The sequence below is a fragment of the Nelumbo nucifera genome, chromosome 5 (assembly GCF_055504915.1).
Source record: "Nelumbo nucifera cultivar China Antique chromosome 5, China Antique-T2T, whole genome shotgun sequence".
Taxonomy (NCBI): Eukaryota; Viridiplantae; Streptophyta; class Magnoliopsida; order Proteales; family Nelumbonaceae; genus Nelumbo; species Nelumbo nucifera.
In genome coordinates this window covers 42,168,726-42,189,476 of record NC_142653.1, presented here as the reverse complement: position 1 = coordinate 42,189,476, position 20,751 = coordinate 42,168,726, and the positions used below count along the sequence as shown (strand labels likewise).

The 20,751-nt window shown below is 37.3% G+C and overlaps 3 protein-coding genes across 5 annotated transcripts; 1 reads left to right on the top strand and 2 right to left on the bottom strand.

Annotated features, from left to right (window-relative positions):
- Positions 1-5,643: 5,643 nt before the first annotated feature.
- Positions 5,644-7,322, bottom strand: LOC104587060 (uncharacterized). Of its 2 annotated transcripts, none has more exons than XR_016076537.1 (2): positions 6,879-7,322; positions 5,644-6,311 (listed from the first exon to the last, which is right to left on the bottom strand). XR_016076537.1 is itself a non-coding variant. In XM_010244509.3 (2 exons), exons 1-2 carry the CDS (start codon positions 6,508-6,510, stop codon positions 5,765-5,767), a joined length of 564 nt encoding a protein of 187 aa, XP_010242811.1. In that variant the 5' UTR covers positions 6,511-6,829; the 3' UTR covers positions 5,644-5,764. The 2 variants fall into 2 exon arrangements, 1 of the variants encoding a protein (XP_010242811.1); XM_010244509.3 differs by lacking the exon at positions 6,879-7,322 and adding an exon at positions 6,494-6,829.
- Positions 7,323-7,460: 138 nt separating this feature from the next.
- Positions 7,461-12,155, top strand: CH1 (Pheophorbide a oxygenase family protein with Rieske 2Fe-2S domain-containing protein). Of its 2 annotated transcripts, none has more exons than XM_010244510.3 (9): positions 7,461-7,676; positions 7,772-8,032; positions 8,292-8,396; positions 9,650-9,928; positions 10,062-10,209; positions 10,388-10,572; positions 10,712-10,824; positions 11,116-11,410; positions 11,608-12,155. In XM_010244510.3, exons 1-9 carry the CDS (start codon positions 7,476-7,478, stop codon positions 11,776-11,778), a joined length of 1,758 nt encoding a protein of 585 aa, XP_010242812.2. In that variant the 5' UTR covers positions 7,461-7,475; the 3' UTR covers positions 11,779-12,155. The 2 variants fall into 2 exon arrangements, with proteins under 2 accessions (XP_010242812.2, XP_010242813.3); XM_010244511.3 differs by having other exon boundaries at positions 7,520-7,676; positions 7,796-8,032.
- A 1,545-nt stretch (positions 12,156-13,700) lies between these two features.
- LOC104587062 (zinc-ribbon domain protein) lies at positions 13,701-14,503 on the bottom strand. The gene has a single exon (XM_010244512.3). It carries the CDS (start codon positions 14,280-14,282, stop codon positions 13,947-13,949), a length of 336 nt encoding a protein of 111 aa, XP_010242814.1. The 5' UTR covers positions 14,283-14,503; the 3' UTR covers positions 13,701-13,946.
- Between the last annotated feature and the right edge of the window lie 6,248 nt (positions 14,504-20,751).

Sequence of the window (20,751 nt, the reverse complement as noted above, 5' to 3'; positions counted from 1 at the left end):
TGTCGTGCAGGGCATGAACCTTGTCATTCTGGGCCATGCTAGCATATAGAGGAAAGAAGGGAGGTGAGGTCATCTCATCACAGTGTTCACACGTGTGCACATTTATTTTTATATTAAATCATTAAAAATCTCATGGATATTTATTGTTTTTAATAAAATCCATATTTACTCTAATAAATTTCTCTTTCTCTCTCTCCTTAATAGTTAATGTTTGTAATATTTTTCCTCTCCACTAAATCCTTATTTTCCTCTTAAATATCCTTTATTTCCTTTCGCTCTCTCTAATAAATGTAAATTAGATGAATCGGGTTAGATTAAGGACCAACCTAAATATGAACTTTAACTTGGATCCAAACCCAAATTTGCTCACCAGTATATAGGGTGAACCAATCTAAATTAGATGGTATTCCATATTTTGGTGGTAAAAAATTAAAAATGTTGAGATTTGAAATGTACCGGTTCTCAAGTGAAGTGTATATTGAATCATAGGAAGAGTGATGGGTTATAGAACATGAGAAATAACCACTTTTAAAAATCCATAACATGCCTAAGCTCTAAAAGAAGAGTGTTCAGTAGGGTGCATTGCCGAAGCAATTGGAACACGAATTCACTACACAGTGGTAGCGAACTATGGTGGTGCAAATGATTTGGGTGCACATTTTGATTTATTTTTGTTTCAAATTTTATCTTATTTTGTTCGATTACAATACAGATGAAGTAAAATAGGACTACAATACAAATGAAGTAAAATAGGATCTGAAACAGACCTAAAACAAAATTAAATCAGAATTTGCATTCTTTTTATTTGCACTCCACTATTGTATCTATTAAAAGACACAATGATAAGCCATTCAATTCATCAAATTCAGCAGTTATGAGAAAACCTTTAAGAGGAAATTCCAGATTATGGTGTCCAATATATCTCTGCACTAAATTGCTAGTATTGCAAGGAAGATATTCTGCTTAACAAATGTATCTCTTTTGAAGTGGCAATTATGCAACAGATTTCCATTGAAATAAAACCATCAAGCAAAAATAGAATCGATTTTTTCAACTTTTTTAAAGGGTGGATGTAGGGGTGTCAGTTGGACGGGACTTGGTTCAATCAATATTTTGGACCATTTTGGCCTAGTCCAATTTGTTCAAATCGGCTTTAATTTAAATTGGTTCCAACACAAACTTGATTCATTGAAACCTGTATTTTTATCTTCTATCAATGGATTGGATATTAGTTCGATTTGACCCAATCCAATATGATTCCATTACAAATGGATCAGGTTTAATCCAATCTAACAAATACTTTGGACTACTAAGAGGGGCAGGGGATTAGCACGAGTTTTTTTTTTTTTTTTCCCTTTTTTTAAGGCTCACTTTAGGAGTATAAATACAAATATGTACCCTACAAATGCATACAAAATACATGGTTTTACACTCTACATATTTGTATTTGTACTCCTTCCAAACTGAGCCTATAAAGAACAAGAAGGATTCTAAAGGATTTTGATAAACTTTCGTTGAGTTTCTAAAGAAATCCTCTAAGGCTATTTTATCAAGCTAGTTTTACCATAATCCCTCCAGCTTTCTCAAAAAGAACATATTCCAACAAAAAAAAATCACCTAAACCTAGAAAGTAAAGCAAGAATATCAGGCGATACTTTGGAGTTCAGATCCTCTCTTCAGAGAGCGCTCCTCAAACCAATCTCACAACACATCCCAGTTGCACATTGAAAATATCTCCCATACTTTGTATTGTTATTCATGGGGAGATGTTTCCAATTCACAATAGGATGGGACTGTGAAATCAGTGAGTGCGCTCTGTAAGGAGCAAATACCGATTCCATACTTAGCATGGTAACAAAGGTCCTTTTAACAAAGACTTTTTGATTCCTTTGTTTTTTAGTAGTTAAAGTGATTACATAATACAATATCACAAGGGTATAATGGTTAGACGAATTTCACCTTCAGAGATAAAGAAGTTTACAACCTCATTAAGAACTTGATCAATAAAAGACAAAACAATAAATCATATAAGTTCACTCACTTTAACTATTATATCAAATCCAACAGCCTAATTTGATTGCTCATGAGGAAATTTCCATCCAAAGTAGACAGTTTCAATTCAATTTTTGTTAATACCAATGCAATTAATGCATCTTAGAGACAAACTGTAATATATTTTAGGATAAATTTCTTAAACTACCTTTATGACTTGGTTAATTGATCAACTCTATTCTTACTATTTATATATTGTCTTCAAATATCTTTATTGTTTTTGACAATTGTCTAAAACCTCACCTACGTTAACTCTTCATCATAAATCTCATAAATCGTTCATATACAACATCACATGACTGATATATTATTCAAAAATCCCTAAAATACCCTTTTGTCAAAAATAAATATGCAAGATAGGATTTGAGATTTGGAGTCATGGCTTTAAGAACTCATTCTTGGTATCTCGGAGGTCATGGCTGCCGAAATTTGCACGTCAACCATACTCTTCTTATTGGGAGTCATGGGGCGCTTGTACAGAGAGGTAGCATGGTCAGAAGTTATGACGGAATGCACATTTTCCATCCAAAACCAAAGTGCCACCTTGAAAGATACCACCATGTCAATCGCCATCGTCTTTGGAGAACCCAAACCATCAGAATCTGATGCCTCTTTCAGCCTCTCCATAGAATCCCGTTCTTCAATCTTCGGCAATTAGGGATACGCTGGTGTGAACTGAGAGTTGGAGTAGTTCACAAGTGGACATCAATCTTCAGTAGTTTTTCGGTAGTTAGAGTAGTTCTTCAATCTTCAGTCTTCAGCAATTGGGGATCCAGTAAACCGGAATTTGTTTCATTCAAGTGGACATCAAAGAATCTGAAAATATGCAATGTGAACTTAGAGCAGTTCGTTTTCCTTCTGCCACTTCTTATTGATTGAAAGAAAACGCATGTTCTGCACCAAAGGTAAAGAGATAAAACAACTTAATCGATATTTGGGATCTGGTGCCGCCTTCCATGAAAGATGATCCTGACCTACAGTGTGTTTTCCCCAAACAGTTCAAAGGCAATTTGGGTTTGTTGGGTTCGTTTTTAAAGGAGCATTCATGTTTTATTGTTGGGGAAATACATTACAGTAGCAGAAATGAGTGTAGAAACAATTTCATGACAGCAAGAACCTTTCCCCTAAGTTTGTGTGTCGGAATGGTTTGTCAACAACAATGATAACAAGTAAACAATTCAGTCAAGTAACAGAAAAACAAATAGCAGTCACCACACAATAGCACACCAGAATTTTTACGTGAAAAACCCCAAAATTTGGGAGAAACCATAGAACCTATGGTCTATAAAAGTCTTCCACTAATTCAGAAATTAATAGGTACAACAGTCATCTCTAATTGCAATTAAAGGTTTACAAACATCAATGAAATAATCATTGACTCACAAGTACAGTATTAACATCATCGAATCGAATGTAAGGTGGATATAACAAATATAAAGGTTTAGATCTCACCAAATTGCTATAAATAATAAGGATAGAGTTAGTCAATTAAATAAACCATAAGAATAATTTAAAAAATTTTCCCTATCATTTCATTCTGATCTTTCTCTTATAAAAGACTAAAACAAATCTTTAGTTCAAGTATTCAACCATGCTCTAATTAATTTAAACATTTCAAGGTGAACATAATTGGAACAAGGCTTAGATGATGATGATGCCACCAGACTAACTTAGGGTGCCTTCATCATAACTATAAGGGTATCATCTACCTTTAATCGCGCACCATGTGTCCCACTGGCTCGAAAAAAGAAGTCCCATATATAATCTTCAGCCATCATTAAACAGGTCTCACCTAAAAGATGACTGCATAATCAGAAAGATTATATATATTCACCATCCCATTTGTGAATTCTAATGTAGTAGCTTATTATTCATTATTCAATAAAATCTAACATCCCAAATAAATCTTTATGTTGAGTCTTTTGGTTCAGTTTGAAAAGAGTATAAATACAAATATATATACAAAATAGTTTAAAATACAAGGTTTTGCACCGTACATGTTTGTACGGAGCCTATATGACATGCAGAAGCCAGAAGACATCTCGTTACCGTTAAAAAGAGGTAGAAGACTTAAACATACCTAGAGCATTTTCAAATAAAAACATACCATCTCATGAACCTCTCTTAGTGTTTTAAAAAATCTGTTTTGCTCTTCGAAAAGAATCCCACTTCTAAAACAAAATGCATGCCTCGTTTTCTTGCTCCTTTTCTACAACTGCAACAAAACTTGATTGTTCAAGGATCTTGCCCTGCTTTAAAACAGGGAGCTCTGCTTTAAATAGAACTTGATTGCTCAGGGTTGCTTTTTTTGAAATTGTATATGGGGAATGGTAACGTGATACATAGTTCCGTTTGTTTATCGTTCGATTGGAATCTGATACTTATTTTAACCATGAAACGATCATACTGGTATATTCTTTGACATGCCAGCATTCTATCATTTCCCTTTTCTTGGGTGGTTATTGATGAGGGCGGATTTGGCCCTCCAATGATATTGTGACACATGGCACCTCGAAACAACTAGGTGACACCCGGAATTACTTTGGCAACAACTCGTCTTAGCCAAGTTGATGGTGTCCCACCTGGCGGCTTGGCCCAGGTGCGACTTGGCGGCCTGGCACAGGCGCCAACCTGGTGACCTGCGAGACGTGTTCGTCGACAAATTTGGCATGCATATCCAAACACTCCCACGATCCTTTGAAGTTGGCCCACGTGCCGAACGATCCGAAGGGTGGTCAACATGCATGGCGGTTACCTTAGGGAATCTCGAACCACTTAGGCGACCTCTCGTAAATCTCGGATATGGTGCGTGAAGCCCACGTCAAACAATGCCTATATAAAGGCACCAACCACAATGATATGAGGGGGGCAAGTAAACATGTTCTACCTCTCATACTTTGTGATTTTTAACTAAAAATCAGTATTCTTATAGTAGACTACGAACTAAAAATCACAAATTTAAAGAATGATGAGGGATAAAAAAACGTATTTTACAGCCACAAGGTATATTTAAGTCTATTTAAGAAACTCAAGATACATTTAAGTCAATTTATGAAATCTTGGGGTGTGTTTTAAGTGTTTTACCCATTTTATTGGCTCATTCCATCCCAACACTTGACTGATGGACACCCACCCAACATTCCCAACATTGTAGTATTGATATTTGACATATGCCTTGAAGATAACATGATGAGGGGCCCTAAATTCAATGAGAAAACTTTTGGGTGTACACATTTGACAGCCTGTGCTGCTCGAAATCTCTGTTCACATGTTAGCTCATACAGCCATGCCTTCAGCATGAAGTTCACATGAACTAATTTGTTGTTAGTTAGACTGAGAAATGTAGACAGCCAAAGTCCCTCTCTGTTGCAACATTCCTTTAGAAGAAAAATTGTAAATAATTGAAACAGTGAAAAAAAATCTTCTGAAAGATGAACTATTCTCCTTCCAATCAGTTTCTTCACTCAGAATATCTGCCAGAGAAAACATATATAATATGAGCCAAACAGAAACAAAGACATCTGTACTGTTAGCAGATGTAATTAATCATTTCTGTCTTGTTTCTACCTTTTAACAGATCCGGCCTCCAAAGATAAGAAGTGTCTTTGTGTTATAAGAGCCCGCAGGCAAAAACCAACTACAAACCCACGAAAAACAGAAAGAAACTACAAGGAAACCGAAACTAAAACAAACTAAAAAAAAAGCAACAGTCTTAAGCGATAGAACATATCAGAGAAGATAACCAATCGGGCAGAGCACCCTCAAACCACAGAACAGAATCAAAACCCAGTTTTGCAAGCTCATGAGCTGCACCATCGGCAGAAAGGCGGCACCACAAGAACTTGATCTCCAAGCCTTCACACAGGCTAACAAGATCCTCCTTCAGAAAAACCAGATCCGAAGGACTGAAATTAGCTGAACTGTTGAGGTGAGAAATCAAGTTTTGACAGTCTGATTCGACAAAAACCCGTGATAAACCAGATCTTCTCACGACTTTGACTGCTGCTACCAGAGCCTCTGCCATCAAAGGAGATTCAGCCAGGAGAGGACCACAAGAAGCCCAATGGCAAAAACCTGTTGAATCTCGAGCTATAATACCATAAGAAGCTTTATTAAGGGCTCTGAAACGTCCATCCACGTTAATCTTCACAAAGGCTTCTTGGGGAGGGGTCCAACAAAAAGATGGAGGGTCAAAAGAGCCTTTAGCTGAATAGTTTCCCGATTTCAGCTGCAAGAGCAGAGATGTCTCTGCTGCCGACCTGTTAATGACATTAATCATCTCCAAAGGATTAGGATTAGAAGAGTTATTTTCAAAGCAGTAACTATTCCTATTTGATGGTTTTAAATGTTACTAATCCTCTCTGCAAAGTATAAGAAAAAAGGAGTATTGAAGTGATTAGACAGTCGATATTTAAAATTTGGATATTAAGCAAAACAATACCTTGAAGTTTGAATCATGTTAACACTAAATACTAATGATTTTTAATTAAAAACTTGGGATCCATTTGGTTTGCAGACCAAATTAGAATAGGAACCAGAATTGGGATTCTCTGGTATTGGATATGGAGTGTTTTATTTCCTTTGCCTGTTTGGTTTAGGCTGGAATGTCAGTCAAGTCAAAATTGGCTGGAATGGGCTTTCATTCTCAAGGGAGAGGGACGAAATGCCATCCTTCAAATAAAAAAAAAAAGGAATCGGGTTCCAATTCCACCCAATCAAACGGTTGGAATCAGATTCCATTCCAATTTTAGACCCTTGTTCCCATGAACCAAACACACCCTTTTTTTAAAAGGAATAGCTGGAATTTAACCTGTCTCTTCCCCTACCTTCATTGTTGCAACAACATCCTTACATGATCAGATTCATCCTTCTGGGCTTGTCTGCTTGTAACAGACCTCCAATTTTGTGGACACAAATCCTTGCAATAATTGAACCTCTTTTAGAGCAGTGCTTGGGTACCACCAGATTTGAAGTCGGAGCAAGAATAAAATTACTCTAATTTTGACTACTGAATGAAGCGTAGAAGAGTGGCTTGATATTTTTTTCGCTTGGGAGGTGAAGGATGATTTGGGCACATCTCAGTTTCTTTTGATAATCAGGCACATCTGCAGCGAAAAGACAACAGCTACCCCTGTTTAATATTAACAAATGATAGCGATGCAGGGTATTTTTGTCTTTTAAGGGGTACCCGGTTTATCAAAAATGGGATATGCCCGTATCATGATTCATGAGAGACAAGAAACAGATAAGAAAAGATTGGGAAAGAAGGTAAAGATGTGATCCAAATCCGAGGTGGCAAGATATTCAGACCCACCGAGAGAAGATACTAACCAGAGACCAAACTCTCATTGTCACAGAGCGTGTGGGTGTGGGAGGCGCCACGAGTGCACCAGAGGAGTCCACGTTTGTACACATGTCAGTCCATGGGCGGATTACTGAGATCGCGCGCGACGCCGGCCTCTTATCAACAATTCTCCCAAATAAAATTCCCCCACTTTCTCTCTCCTCTTTCTCTGCTGCTGGTGCTGCGAGTAAGCTTCAACGCCATGTCCACTGTCGCCACAGCTGCTGCTCTCTCTCTTCCCATCTCTCTGTGCCGGCCCTCCAAGATCAACACCAAGAAGGTACAGATTTTCTTCCTTTTCTTGTGTAGTTTGTCTTCATTTTTTTTCCTGCTGAATTCATTGTGAGATTCGGTTGGTTAATGGGAATGGCTTAGATGGATTGCTGTCGGGATTTGCAGGGTGGTAGGGGGGGATTGCGGGTGGTTGCTATATTTGAAGGGGAGGAAGGGTTGGTGGAGAAGAAAAATGCTTGGAGTACACTCTTTGAAGTCGAGCATCCGAGGCCTAGAGTTCCTCAGTGTAAAGGGAGATTCTTGGATGCTAATCAGGCTCTAGAGGTGGCTAGGTTTGACATTCAGTACTGTGACTGGAGGGCTCGGCAAGATGTTCTTACCATCATGCACCTTCATGACAAGGTATCTACTTTCTTGTTCAAAATGTTTTTGTTATTTGTTATTTTTTTCGAGTTTGAAGGTGGGGGTTTGCGGGTTTTTTTTTTCTTATACCGTAATGGGTCTTCTTGTTTTTTTTATTTTTATTTTTTTTTATTTTGATTTGATTAACTACCGATTTTTCAGTTTAAAGTTGAAAACAGATGGGTTCTTTATGATTTGTTTGACGGGTATTTCTGTTCATGAAGAGAGATTAATCCTGTTTTCAGTGATCTGGGTGTAGGTGGTGGAAGTTCTCAATCCTTTGGCTCGGGATTATAAGTCCATTGGTACCATGAAGAAAGAGCTTGCCGAGTTGCAGGAACAATTAGCACAAGCTCACAAACAGGTCTGATAATTTTCAGTTAACGTAATGCAACTTGTTTTCGCACAAGGTTAAGTTGTAATGTGAAAACTAATTAGTAAAAATATCAGTCACTGATTAAACCCATTTGATTCGGACTTTCCTTCTAACTAGTTGCATTATATAGATCTCCAATTCATGGATATTTCATGAATTGATCATTGCTCAAAATCAAGACAGGTTTACAAACAGGACTGATGACAATTAATAGGTTGAACTTATCTATCTTATACAATGTCTTCTGCAAAATTAAATCAGCACTAATAAATGGATTAACTATTTCAAGGTACCAACTGGCTAGTTGGTAAAGTCTCTGGCTGGTTGTAGTGGGGGAACTTGGGACGAATCCTGCCTGCACCAGGGTTGGGGGGTTATGGGTTTACCCCCTTTGTGTAGTCCTGTGGAGCAAAATATAAATAAATAAATGGATTAACTATTTAATTTAATAGGCCAATGCTCGGTTTATGATTATACAAACAAGATTTTCTACAAAGGATCAATCAGCAGATATACATGCACTATTAATAATTATCCACTTGATATGGAGTTTCCAGTTAATGAGTCATAGACTTAATAATAATAAGTTCCACAACTCGTTGATAAACCAGGATAAACCATGATCTAAATATTTCAAAGATTTAGTCTTAGGGACTGACTTGGATTACTAAAACCAATGAACTATTTAGTTCATGTGCTACCTCATGAATGGACTGCATATAACTCAAATATTCTCTAACCACTTCTTGATCCTAATATTCAAGACTTTCTATTTTTGAGAAAGGCACATTGGGGGAAGGGGGATGTTAAATATGTTATCATGTGCGAATACTGAGATCATTTTGAATCTTTACTGACTTCAATGACGAATTGACTGCTATACTTGGCATGAATTTCATTGGGACTGTGGATTGTCAATTTCTGTAGAAGCTCAATGGAAAATGGCCCGACTAAGCAGAAGCTACATCCTGTTTTTTCTGTTGTGTCAGTGTAGACTCAACTGGACCATAATTGATCATAATCACCCCCCTCGCCAACAGGTGACTGGTGGAAATTGGTGCATGTTTTGTGCCTTTTCTTTACCCTAAATCTGTCACACTTCATTTAGATTTCCAGGTAGTTCCAGTGAGTATGAATGAAAAAAAAAAATGTATAAGATTTTGCATTTGGGTCATCCCGAGTCCTGTTATCGTATGTATGCCTGATTCTGAACAATTTTTCTTTTGGCATATTAATTCTAGGTTCACATATCTGAAGCAAGGGTTTCCACTGCGCTGGATAAATTAGCTTATATGGAAGCATTGGTAAATGATAGAATAATACAAGAAAGGAACACAACAGAATCTGAAAGAAGCTCCTCTTCTCCTAGCACTTCTTCTTCAGCATCTCCTGATAGAGTAAAAAACAGGATGCCGCCCAAAAGCCTTAATGTGTCAGGCCCTGTCCAGCCTTACCATCCCTTTTTAAAGAATTTCTGGTATCCAGTGGCTTTCTCCAATGATCTGAAGGATGATACCATGGTATGCTAGTTGTGCTATAACATGAATTTAAACTCCCCTCTGATATTCAAAAATCAGATTTACAACTTGGAATTATATTATTGCCTTCCTCTTACTTCTGACTCTGGCTGTCTGGTTGACCATCCTGTTTCAGGTTCCTATAGATTGCTTTGAGGAGCCATGGGTTATGTTTCGTGGCAAAGATGGAAAGCCTGGTTGTGTTCAGAATACATGTGCTCATAGAGCATGCCCACTTCATCTTGGTTCAGTTAATGAGGGTCGAATCCAATGCCCTTACCATGGTTAGTGAGCTAGATGAAAAAAATAAAATATTGAATCTTTAAGTATATGCACTGTTACTGATCAAAAAAATATTTATAAAGTATATGAAAATGTGTGCCTCTATGCTTTTTTAGCTTTAAATGGGAAAAAAAATTCAGATCTCTTTAATCTTAAGAACTTGGGATGAATGCACTTCAGGTTGGGAATACACGACTGATGGAAAATGTGTAAAAATGCCATCAACCCGACTACTAAATGTGAAGCTGAGATCATTACCATGCCTTGAGCATGAGGGGTTTATCTGGATTTGGCCTGGCAATGATCCTCCGGCAGAAACGCTTCCTTCTCTCACACCTCCTCCAGGATTTGTTATCCATGCAGAGGTAATTACAATGTCTTAAATGCATTCTGTAATCATTCTGTATGCTGCCACACCCATACATCCTATATACCTTTCTCATATCTGTTATCTCATAATAGCAGCTCACGTTATGCTCTTTTCTGTGTCCTTGTCACTGGTAGATTGTCATGGAGTTGCCAGTGGAACACGGGCTACTTCTGGATAACCTTCTGGATCTTGCTCATGCTCCTTTCACACACACATCCACGTTTGCCAAGGGGTGGAGTGTACCCAGGTTTGTCCCCATTTATCTCAATCTTCAAGGTGATTGGAAAAACCACAGAATCAGAGAATTAGATTCCTACCACCCATTAGTTTACTTGGATCTTGAACCAGGGTATATGGATGATGTGAATACTTTATAACATGTATAATGGAATTATCAGATTAAGTAAATCTTTGATCAATGGTTTTGGACCGAAGGGGCTCACAATTAAACCAATGAACCATTCTCACAATAGAACAAAAAATTGGACTTTTTTATCACAACTTGATTTTTAACATTGCTTATTTTTTGACTTCTCAGCTTGGTTAAATTCTTGACACCTGCATCTGGCCTTCAAGGATATTGGGATCCTTATCCAATAGACATGGAATTCCGGCCACCTTGCATGGTTCTCTCCACAATTGGGATTTCAAAGCCTGGACAACTGGAGGGGCAGAATACCCAGCAGTGTGCCACTCACCTTCACCAGCTTCATGTTTGCTTGCCTTCATCTAGACAGAAGACGAGATTATTATACAGAATGTCACTTGACTTTGCTCCTCTGCTAAAGCATATACCCTTCATGAACCTTCTGTGGAGATACTTTGCAGAGAAGGTGAGGATCTTACTCCATAAATCAGTAGAACAGAGGAACAAAGTTCCTAAATTTTACTACCCTTCATAACCTTCTCAGAGAGATTTTACTTCAGTATTGGAGTTTATTCGGTGATATTTACTACTGATTCATTAATTTTTCATGTTACTTAATTCTTATTTTTCCCCTAAATTTTGATGAATTGTTGAATAACATAGGTTTTGAATGAGGACCTACGGCTGGTAATTGGTCAACAAGACCGTATGATCAATGGAGCAAATGTCTGGAACTGGCCCGTTGCATATGATAAGTTAGGAGTAAGATACAGGTTATGGAGAAATGCAGTGGAAAGCGGAAGTAAGAAGCTGCCCTTCAGCCATTCCAAGTAGAATTGATTGACAAACAGGTTTAATTTTATATGATCCCACAGAAGAAAACCATCAGAACCAACTAGATGTTGCAAAAGCAGAGTATTCATTCCTCCCTCTTTGTTTTATCAAGTTTCGTCATCCTCTCTAATTTTCCCAGAAGAATCCCAGTGACCGACCGGAAACTGTTGATGAATCAGAGGCATGGAAGAGATGATTTCTTCACCAGTCCAATGTAAAATAGTGAAACTGTACTCTTATCTGTATTGTTTTTGTGTACAGTTGATACCCATTTTTCCCTTTCATTTACCCTTTGCCCAACTCAATAAACTAAAGAATTCATTGTATGATTACTGCAGAAATTATTTCCACCAATTGAAATTAGTTTCGATCTCTCACTCTGACTTCAAGATGTTGTATGATATTAGTATTCCATTCCTATTTCTGTAAGAACAGTACCAACTCACCTTGTAATTTAACCTGGATGGAAGCATGGCATGAGTCGTAGACAAAAAAGTTGATAAAATCTGTTGGTTGAGAACAAAGAGTTTACAATCTTATGTACTTAGAACTTTCCCTACTTTTAAAGGAAAGCAAGCTCAAGGAAAACCACCAAGCAATTTGCTTTTTGAAGCCCCATGTATCATTCAACTAATTTGATTTATATATTTTCTATATAAAAAATCACATAAACGCATGAATGCATGTTTTCCATTTGCTGCTCACGTTTTCCATTGAGTTTACCTGAACCCACTATTTGGAAAGAATGATGCTTCCAAATATGCATTGCTATGCAAGTCACTGACTCTTCTATTTATTTTTGTTAGAATCACCGCAAGTGACTAATTGATCCAACTAAAACTTACTTACAAATTACAATGAATTGGGTGAAGCTAAATAGCTAATTAGACCATCAAATTATTTCTATCTACTCTGAAACACTGAAAGCCGTATGTTCCTTTTCCTTAGTACTCGCACAAACACGAAAACAGGCAAATGAAAGAAAAAGAAACCTCTCTCTCTCTCTCTCTCTCCAGAAGGTATATTCCAATCAATGAATACAAAATATACAAAAAAAGTTCAGCATGAATTTAACTAAAAAGAATCTCATACTTTTATTCCTTTTTCTTTTAATTTAGAATATCTAAAATAGTTGTACCGGTTGGATGGAAATACGATTTTAAGCCCAAGAATGACTTCGTTTTAGAGGCTTCTACAGTTGGGGCTCAGATTGAACTTCCTACTCGTGCGAAGAAATGAGTTACAGATTATAATAACCATTTGTATGGTTGTATCAAATGTTAGTTTTATTATGGCGTGCAAACCACAATGCCAAAGGATAAGAGCTCTTTCTTACACATCCGGGATATTTGGTCCCTGATTCTATCAGTTCATTGGGTTTCAGTCACAAATTCACAGTGAGTTCTATTGAGTGCAAGATGCATTTATAAGCGCAAGCAGTAGAAGCTAAAAACGAATTTGCACCCCTGGCATTCTCAGCCACAGACAAAACATATCTACCAAAGGAGAAACTGTAAAAGGAAAAAATCCCGAAACAAGAAAAAGAGAGCCACCAAAACCAAAAGGCCAACATGAGGCTATCCAGTACCCACAACTACAAGCCACAAGAATGTTTATAGCAGAGCTCAATTCCAACTTCCAACTCTCTACCTGCCAAGTATGTTTATCATTGATTTACTTCACACTACCTGGGTCTCTTGTTCTTTTTGGGGTAATTGAAAATTTTCAGTCTAAAAAAACACAATACAAAACGATTCTTCTGTATCGTGTTTCTGAAACCAAATTTTCTAGCTCTAAATAAAGAATTTAATTAATTCTTTTTGAGTCCAGAAAAAGAGTTAGTTGGAACAAGTCGCATTCATCTAAACTTAAAAATGAGTATTAGAATCACAAATTTCATCAGAATTAAGTCTCTGAAAGCATGCCAAACTCAGAATTAATTCTCTTATTATTTACTCGTCAATGCACAAAAGCCTTTACTTTACATGTTTATAAGAAACCAAAAACCCTAACCCTAAAAGCCATCCCTCCCAACCAAAAAAATAGCAACATCCCACATTTCCTTCACATAACATGACATACAAAAGAGCCGGATCAGAACTCAGAGCAAGTTAGAAAAGTAGAATCTTTTTTATTGTATCGAAAACAAACCCCATGAGACAGAGAGGTTACAGAGCTGAACCGCAGAAGGGGCAGAAGCTGAACTCGGGTTCAACGACGCGAGCGCAGGAGTGGCAGCGAAGAACATCAGGGAGCGATGGGGGAGAATCCGAGCGGGGAGGCGGAGGGAGAGAGAAGGATTGAGGGAACATGAGCGAACAGTCGTTGCAGTACATTGCTGGCTCTTTACCAGGCCACCGCCACACGGGAACGAAGAACATCTTGAGGACCTTCTCATATTCTACTAAATCCGCTACCGAACCGCAGTTGATACAGCGCCCCGCTCCGGCCTTGAGCACCTTGCTCACTTGTTGCTCTACGCCTCCGACGAAGAAGAAAAACATCTCCTCTATTTTCTGTTCTCCTTCTGAAAACTGATCGATCGCTTCTCTCTTATGCTACTAGTTTACCTCTTCTTTGGTCTTTGATTTATTTCTTCTCGATTAGAAAATTGGAATGAATCGATTACTTGGAGTTTCTCGAGTTTTCTGATTCTCTGCACCGCATCTCAGACATCGGGGCATTGCTTACACACTCGCACATTCGAATGCTTCTTCAAATTCATCCGGTTTTTCTTCTAACTCCAAATGAAGGAAATTTTGGGTGGTCGGGTTTTTAGAACCGAAATGCGGTCAGACCGATGGTTTGATTTTAGCAGGTGGTTTAGAATTAGGAGTGATTATTCGAATAATCACTTATTTTGGAGCTAGACCACACCACTAAGCACTTATTTGTTGAGCTTATTTTTAAGTACTTTATTTAACTGCCTTTTAACAAATATTCATGAGCACTTGTTTGGATAAGCATTTATTTATTAAATAAGTACTCCCAAATATGGGGTTAAGAACTAACATGCATGGGTATGGCTAAAGACTCCGTAGGTTCTACCCAGAATCAAATGAAACCAATCTCAATTAGCCTCTATGTTATTTTGTAGAGTCTATTTCTAAATTCTTAGAACTAACCACCTGGCCCCCACCCAGGCTGGTTCTAGGGGGATTATTCTACCCAAACTGACAGAGTGTTTGATTTATGGGTGTTTATTCAATAAACGTTGTCACATAAGTGCCATTTTAGCAGTTTCCCTCGTTCTTTTACATGCATCAAGAATAGCAAAAATAGACTTTGGTTTTTGTGCACGTCTACTGTTTGAGGAAATTATTTTTTAAAACTTTCACAAAGAATCAGACATTTTTTCACTGTGATGTAGAGCCTAATGGTGTCTAATTGTCATAAACAATTGTAATTATTATTATTTTTTTAATTTTATAAATAAATAAAATTAAACTGATCTTCAAATTAAACTTACCTTAAAATATATCCAACCCGTAAGACAATGGATTCATATAATTACACTAACCTGACTGACCTGATATAAACACGATTCAAACCGAACTAATTATTCACTTAAGTAAAAGTGTAAAACTATTTCTATCAATTTAAGAACTAAAATATTCTACAATAATAGTTAAAGGGGTAAAATGGGTAATGACAAAATATGGGAAACTTCTAGAATTTCAAGAACTCAAAATCATTATAAATAGTGTCTCATACCGATACGAAAACTTATTAAGAATAGATCCATCAAACCCATTACGGAGGGAGAAAAACCCACATTTTCCCTCTCCTCAAAACTGAAAAATCCATCTGCTTGTCTGCTGTGCACCGACAGAAGATAAAGGAGAGGAAATTGACTTTCGAACCAGGATGCTGGATTTCTTCGCTAGTTCTTGAGCAGTCTCCAGAAATTTTTTTTTTGTAGTCCATCGAAATTTGGTTGTTTAAAAGTTAATATTGATGGTAGTTTCATCCATCGTGGGCTAGCTGGATTTGGGGCAGTTGCAAGAGATTTCAGAGGTAAAGTGGTGGCAGCTCTATTTGGAAATTGTTAAGTAGAGTGAGCTCCTCCATTCAAGCAGAAGCATCAGCAGCTATACAAGGACTGAAGTTGATCTTTTATATGGAAGCCCCATCTTTTTGTTTAGAAAGTGACTAACAGAATCTTATTAATACAGTAAATAGAGGTGTAGGTGGTATAGGTGCATAATTATCGTTTAGATCATCAAAATATAGAGGATATTGAATTGATACCACATGGATGCTTGCGATGAATTATAATTTATCAGTTGTTTGTGAAGATCTTATAATTCATCAAAAATCTCTAATAAATATACGATTCATCGCACGATCACGACAAACCAGTACTCGAGACGAGTCATAATAAATTTTAGCTAATGTGAATCTGTTACGAACTTTAGACGCGTGCGGTTTTGCGATGAACTTCGGATGCATGCAGATTTGCGATGAACTTTAGACGCGCGAGAAATTGTAATGAATGCGAGACCATTACAAAACCGTAGTATCACTGTAGACTGGAAATAAACATCGGGTTACACGTGCGTTTTTAAATTACGCACGTGACAAGGCGCCTCGTGGGTCTAATAAAAGAGTGTCCGCTAAATAATGACATCACTTGTGCCATGTTGGTTAAATAGGTCACGAAAGGAAGTAATACATGCGAATTATGAGAATCATTGGACGAAAGGAAAGTTCGTCCCAACAATATCTCGTAAGACACGTGGCAAAACCCTATTAGTGCTCCCTAACAATTAATAGTAGATCCAAGATTCTTTTTCCTAATTGGAATCAAACACTTTTGGGTCTTTCTTTCGGGACCTCGGGATCCCTCCCTATAAATAAGGGCCTATCTCATAATGCAATCATCATCTTATCATTTTTATTTACCCTAGCCTAAAACCTACTTCCTGCCTTCATTCATTCTTCGTCTTTCAAGGAAACCACTCTTAAGTAGCCTAACCATCGCACTTACAAGAGGCTCTCTAAAAGTGGCAAAAGATGCAGACTTTCTAGTTCAAGACATTTTAAACTCTTTAAAGGAGAGGAATATTACTATTTCTTTTGTAAATAGGGCTGCAAACAATGTGGCGCCTAGCCTAGCAGTAAGAGATTTGAAAGAATCTGGTTTTGAATCTTTTTCCAAAAAAAAAGAAAAAAAAAAAACTGCATGATTCTTGTTTGCCATTCCGTTCTATTTTAATGTCATATCCAATGCCTATTTTTTCATAAAAGGAAAAAAGGTTTCATGTATTGTTCTTTTAGAAACGTCCTATCATGTGTAAATCTAATAGATTTTGAAAAAAAAAAAATAGAGGACAAACCATATCTACCTTTCTGTGCAATGTATAGTATAGACTTGCAAATTAGTTAATAGCTCAAGGATTTCAACTTGATATTTCAATTTTTTCCTTATATTATGGCGAAACAGGATTTACGTAGTCGACTGCATATGCTTGAAATAAAGCTTAGATGATGATTTCTTTTTTTCGTTTTTTCAGGAGAGAAATCCATACGGGAAAGAGTCTGAAGACCTAACATACACACCAAGACTCTCAATCTGTCACAGCAAGCACAGATGTCTTGGTCTACAACAGTTCTTGCCATGTCCGGTTTCATCATACTTGCTCGATCTTTGATCGGTTGTCCTCCCTCTCAGCTCCATGTGGTTTTGATTTCAGTGATCAGTCCCGACCCAAGATGATCTTCACCCCATCAAAGGCTAGCAGGACAGACATTTTGAGGTCGTCCACATTTTTCAACCAGATTGCATTGCACCGATGTCTGGTTCCAATCTCATTCTACATGCATGCTTATTCTGTATAAATCAAAGTGGTTTCGATTTTCAATAATTCAGAATCATGGTTTTCAAAATTGGACTGGATCGGACGGTTGGACTGAAAAATCGAGAATCTGTTAGATTTCATTTTTCTTCAAAATCAGATATTTGCAGAAAAACATTGATTTAGTCAACAAACCGCTGACTTGGATAGTTGAACCGTTTATCAGAATGGGCTGACCATTTGATTTGAATGATCAGACCATTCGACCCAGGAACCGGACTCCTAACCAATTCGTTCTCCGGGACAATTTTAAAAACCTTGTTTAGAACAAACAAAGCCATCTTATAAATTGTCTGAATACAATAAATCGTGTGGAAGGTGGAGATGGTCCCTATTCCCTAACCCATTTTATTGATGACAATTGTTGTTCTCTGATTTGAGAGAAACTTTCTCCTTTCACTGCTAAGATCCAGTTCCATTGTTCCTCGTTGAAATACCCCATCATTCTATCCTTCCTGTGAGGATTCTTAGCTGTCATATGTGTTGGGATTCATATGGGTAGTTAAAGAGAATCCCATATTAGAAATGAATGAAAGATGCAAGAGACTTAGGTGGTATTTGATAATATTTTTAAGACTTATAAAGTCTGAAAATATTATTTTGAGTGTACTTGAATTTGGGTTTTAAAATTATTTTCAGATCTGAAAATAATAGATCCAGGCTAAGCGCTGAATGCATCCAGATGTGTTTCAGACCAGGCTAAAAGTTCAAAATATCCTTTAATTAAAGACATGCTTGCATTTCTCGCTCTCACTGTTCATCTTTTCCACTTGATACAGTGGCGAACCAGCGACGACAAGTGACTCCTCTAGTGAACCAACAGCAGCAAGTGATTCCTCCGTCCTTCTCTCTCACTTTCTCTCTTTATTTCTTTCTTCTTCTTCTTCTTCTTTCTCTGTGGTACTGTGGCTTCCATTCTCTGTTTTTCATTTTCAATTGCCGCTGAAACTCTCAACAGCAGCAATCTCTTGCCGAATCTTCAACGTTTCCGTCAGAATTAGAAGCCACAACAATTGTAGTAGAGTTGAGATATAGTATATGGCGTCACAGAGAATCAAAATCATCGAACAAGAAGAAGAAAAGCATATAAGGTTTGCTTGAGTTCAACTAGCAGGGAATGTCTGCATCTCCCTTGATCAATCGTTTATCTAGAATTAATTATTGAACAATAGAAGACGGTAGCGTGAAGATGATGTGGGATCATGGGCAGGCAAAACCGGAATCGTCACATTCAACTCTAACAACCGTAGTTTGAGAGAGTACTGGTGACTACTCAAAATCCCTCTTCGTTACTATTGTAGTTATGCTGCTCACAGTATTCATCTTTCTCCTTCATTGAACAAATTTTATTTGTATTAATCAAGGTTCAAAATATTGATATGCTCGATATGTCAGTAGTGGCGTATCGGGCAATATCGATAACTTTATTTTTATTTTTTTCAAATCTAGTTCACAGGGGCTGGTTTAAGGTCTGTCCACCCTTTGAACCAATCGAGACCCTAGAACACCCCTTGTAGGGGTGTATCGGGAAGCCGTTGATATGATACATATCGATGCTTTGAACCTTGGTATTAATTATTTTAATTTTTATTAATTATTAAATATTTTAATAATTTTAGAATTTTATTTTTCTAATTATTAAAATATTTTTTTCATTACTTCATAGACTTTATTACTATTTTTATTATTATTTTAACTTTTAATAATTATTTATAATTTATATGTATGCCCGTTTGGTTGGGCATAAGTATTGATAGACACACATGGTGACTCCCATGGCTTTTCCTGCTTTCCCCATAGTCGAGTAGTTGGCAAGAGCGGTTGATCTCCATACATAAGAATGGTGCTCCCATAGTTGGCACCCTATGTTTGCGGGCAAAGAGCTTTTGGTTGATGCACATCAAACTTAGCAATATGACAATGGTTTCCGTTTCGAGGGGGAATATGGAATTCCAAATGTGGAATAGACATATATACGAGTGGTTCAAGAGAATCCCGCATCAGAAAGGAATGAGAGGTAAATAAACTTCTTATACACAAGAATGGCCCATAAACCCTCTCTTCCGTGGAAGTCCTAATGTGTCTATGTGTATGAACCCCCCCAGTTTTAAGTTTGAACCACTCTCCTCAATGCTTAACAATATCAGTGCGCTGGTCTACTATTACATAACCACCGTAAATACCAATACCAATCGATGGGCGGTTCATCTGGTACGATTTCTGGCTTGTTCCAGCAGAGATGGAATTCCTATCCCACTGCCACTAACTTGGGGTGTCTTCTATGGGGGCACAGGTGCATCACCAAACATTAAAAAAAAATAGAATTGTCACTGGATCAGATCAACGAAAAAGACCCAACCGATCAACAATTATGGCAATACTGCGTTTGTGATTTATGTCGCGTTTAATAATTGGGTCTGAATCGGTTCTCGCTGTTCCGGACCAATTAAGATATAGAGGTCTCTTTATTTTGTTGTAAATTTTACTATATTTTGTTTTTTTGGACAATTTTTTAAAGTATTCCAATGATTTAAGAAATTGATTAATTCTACTCTATTATATAGTTTTCTGACAATTAGCATCGTTGATAATCATTAATAAAAATATGAAATATCGGATTTGCCTTTAAATATTCAAAATAAAACTTAACTGAGGAAAATTTTCAAGAACTATAATCTTATCTGCAACTCAGGTGATTTGGGATTAGAAGCTCGTTATCATCTGCATCTCAATCTTAAGCTGAAGCGGTACATATTCATGAGAGAGAGGGATTATAACGCTTATCGTCGCTCTTCTTTAAGTTTTATCTCACTCTATAGTGGCCATACCTTCTGTGATCTTCCTATCCTTGGCATTCGCGGCGATAACGTTTTGATCGATGGGTCTGGTTGGGGGGTTTTCTGGGTTCCTGTTTTATTTCCTCTAATAATCTTCGCTCCATTCTGGGTTGGGAGCTCGTTCTCTCGGGAGTGGTGTCTCATGTGATGTTGGGGTACACGGTGGTGGTGCCATTCTTGCATACTTCCTCCTATTCAGTGGCTTCTTCATGTATTTGGATATGGTTCCATTCAAGTTCAAAATATTGATATCTTCAATATGCCGGTATGGGCGTATC

What these genes read in the sequence shown, in the direction of transcription:
- LOC104587062 (XM_010244512.3), bottom strand. Translation starts at nt 14,282, where the DNA reads ATGTTTTTCTTCTTCGTCGGAGGCGTAGAGCAACAAGTGAGCAAGGTG.
- CH1 (XM_010244510.3), top strand. Translation starts at nt 7,476, where the DNA reads ATGGGCGGATTACTGAGATCGCGCGCGACGCCGGCCTCTTATCAACAA. An exon ending in TCATGCACCTTCATGACAAG is followed by an intron (nt 8,033 to 8,291) that starts GTATCTACTTTC and finishes ATCTGGGTGTAG; the next exon opens with GTGGTGGAAGTTCTCAATCC. An exon ending in TAGCACAAGCTCACAAACAG is followed by an intron (nt 8,397 to 9,649) that starts GTCTGATAATTT and finishes TATTAATTCTAG; the next exon opens with GTTCACATATCTGAAGCAAG.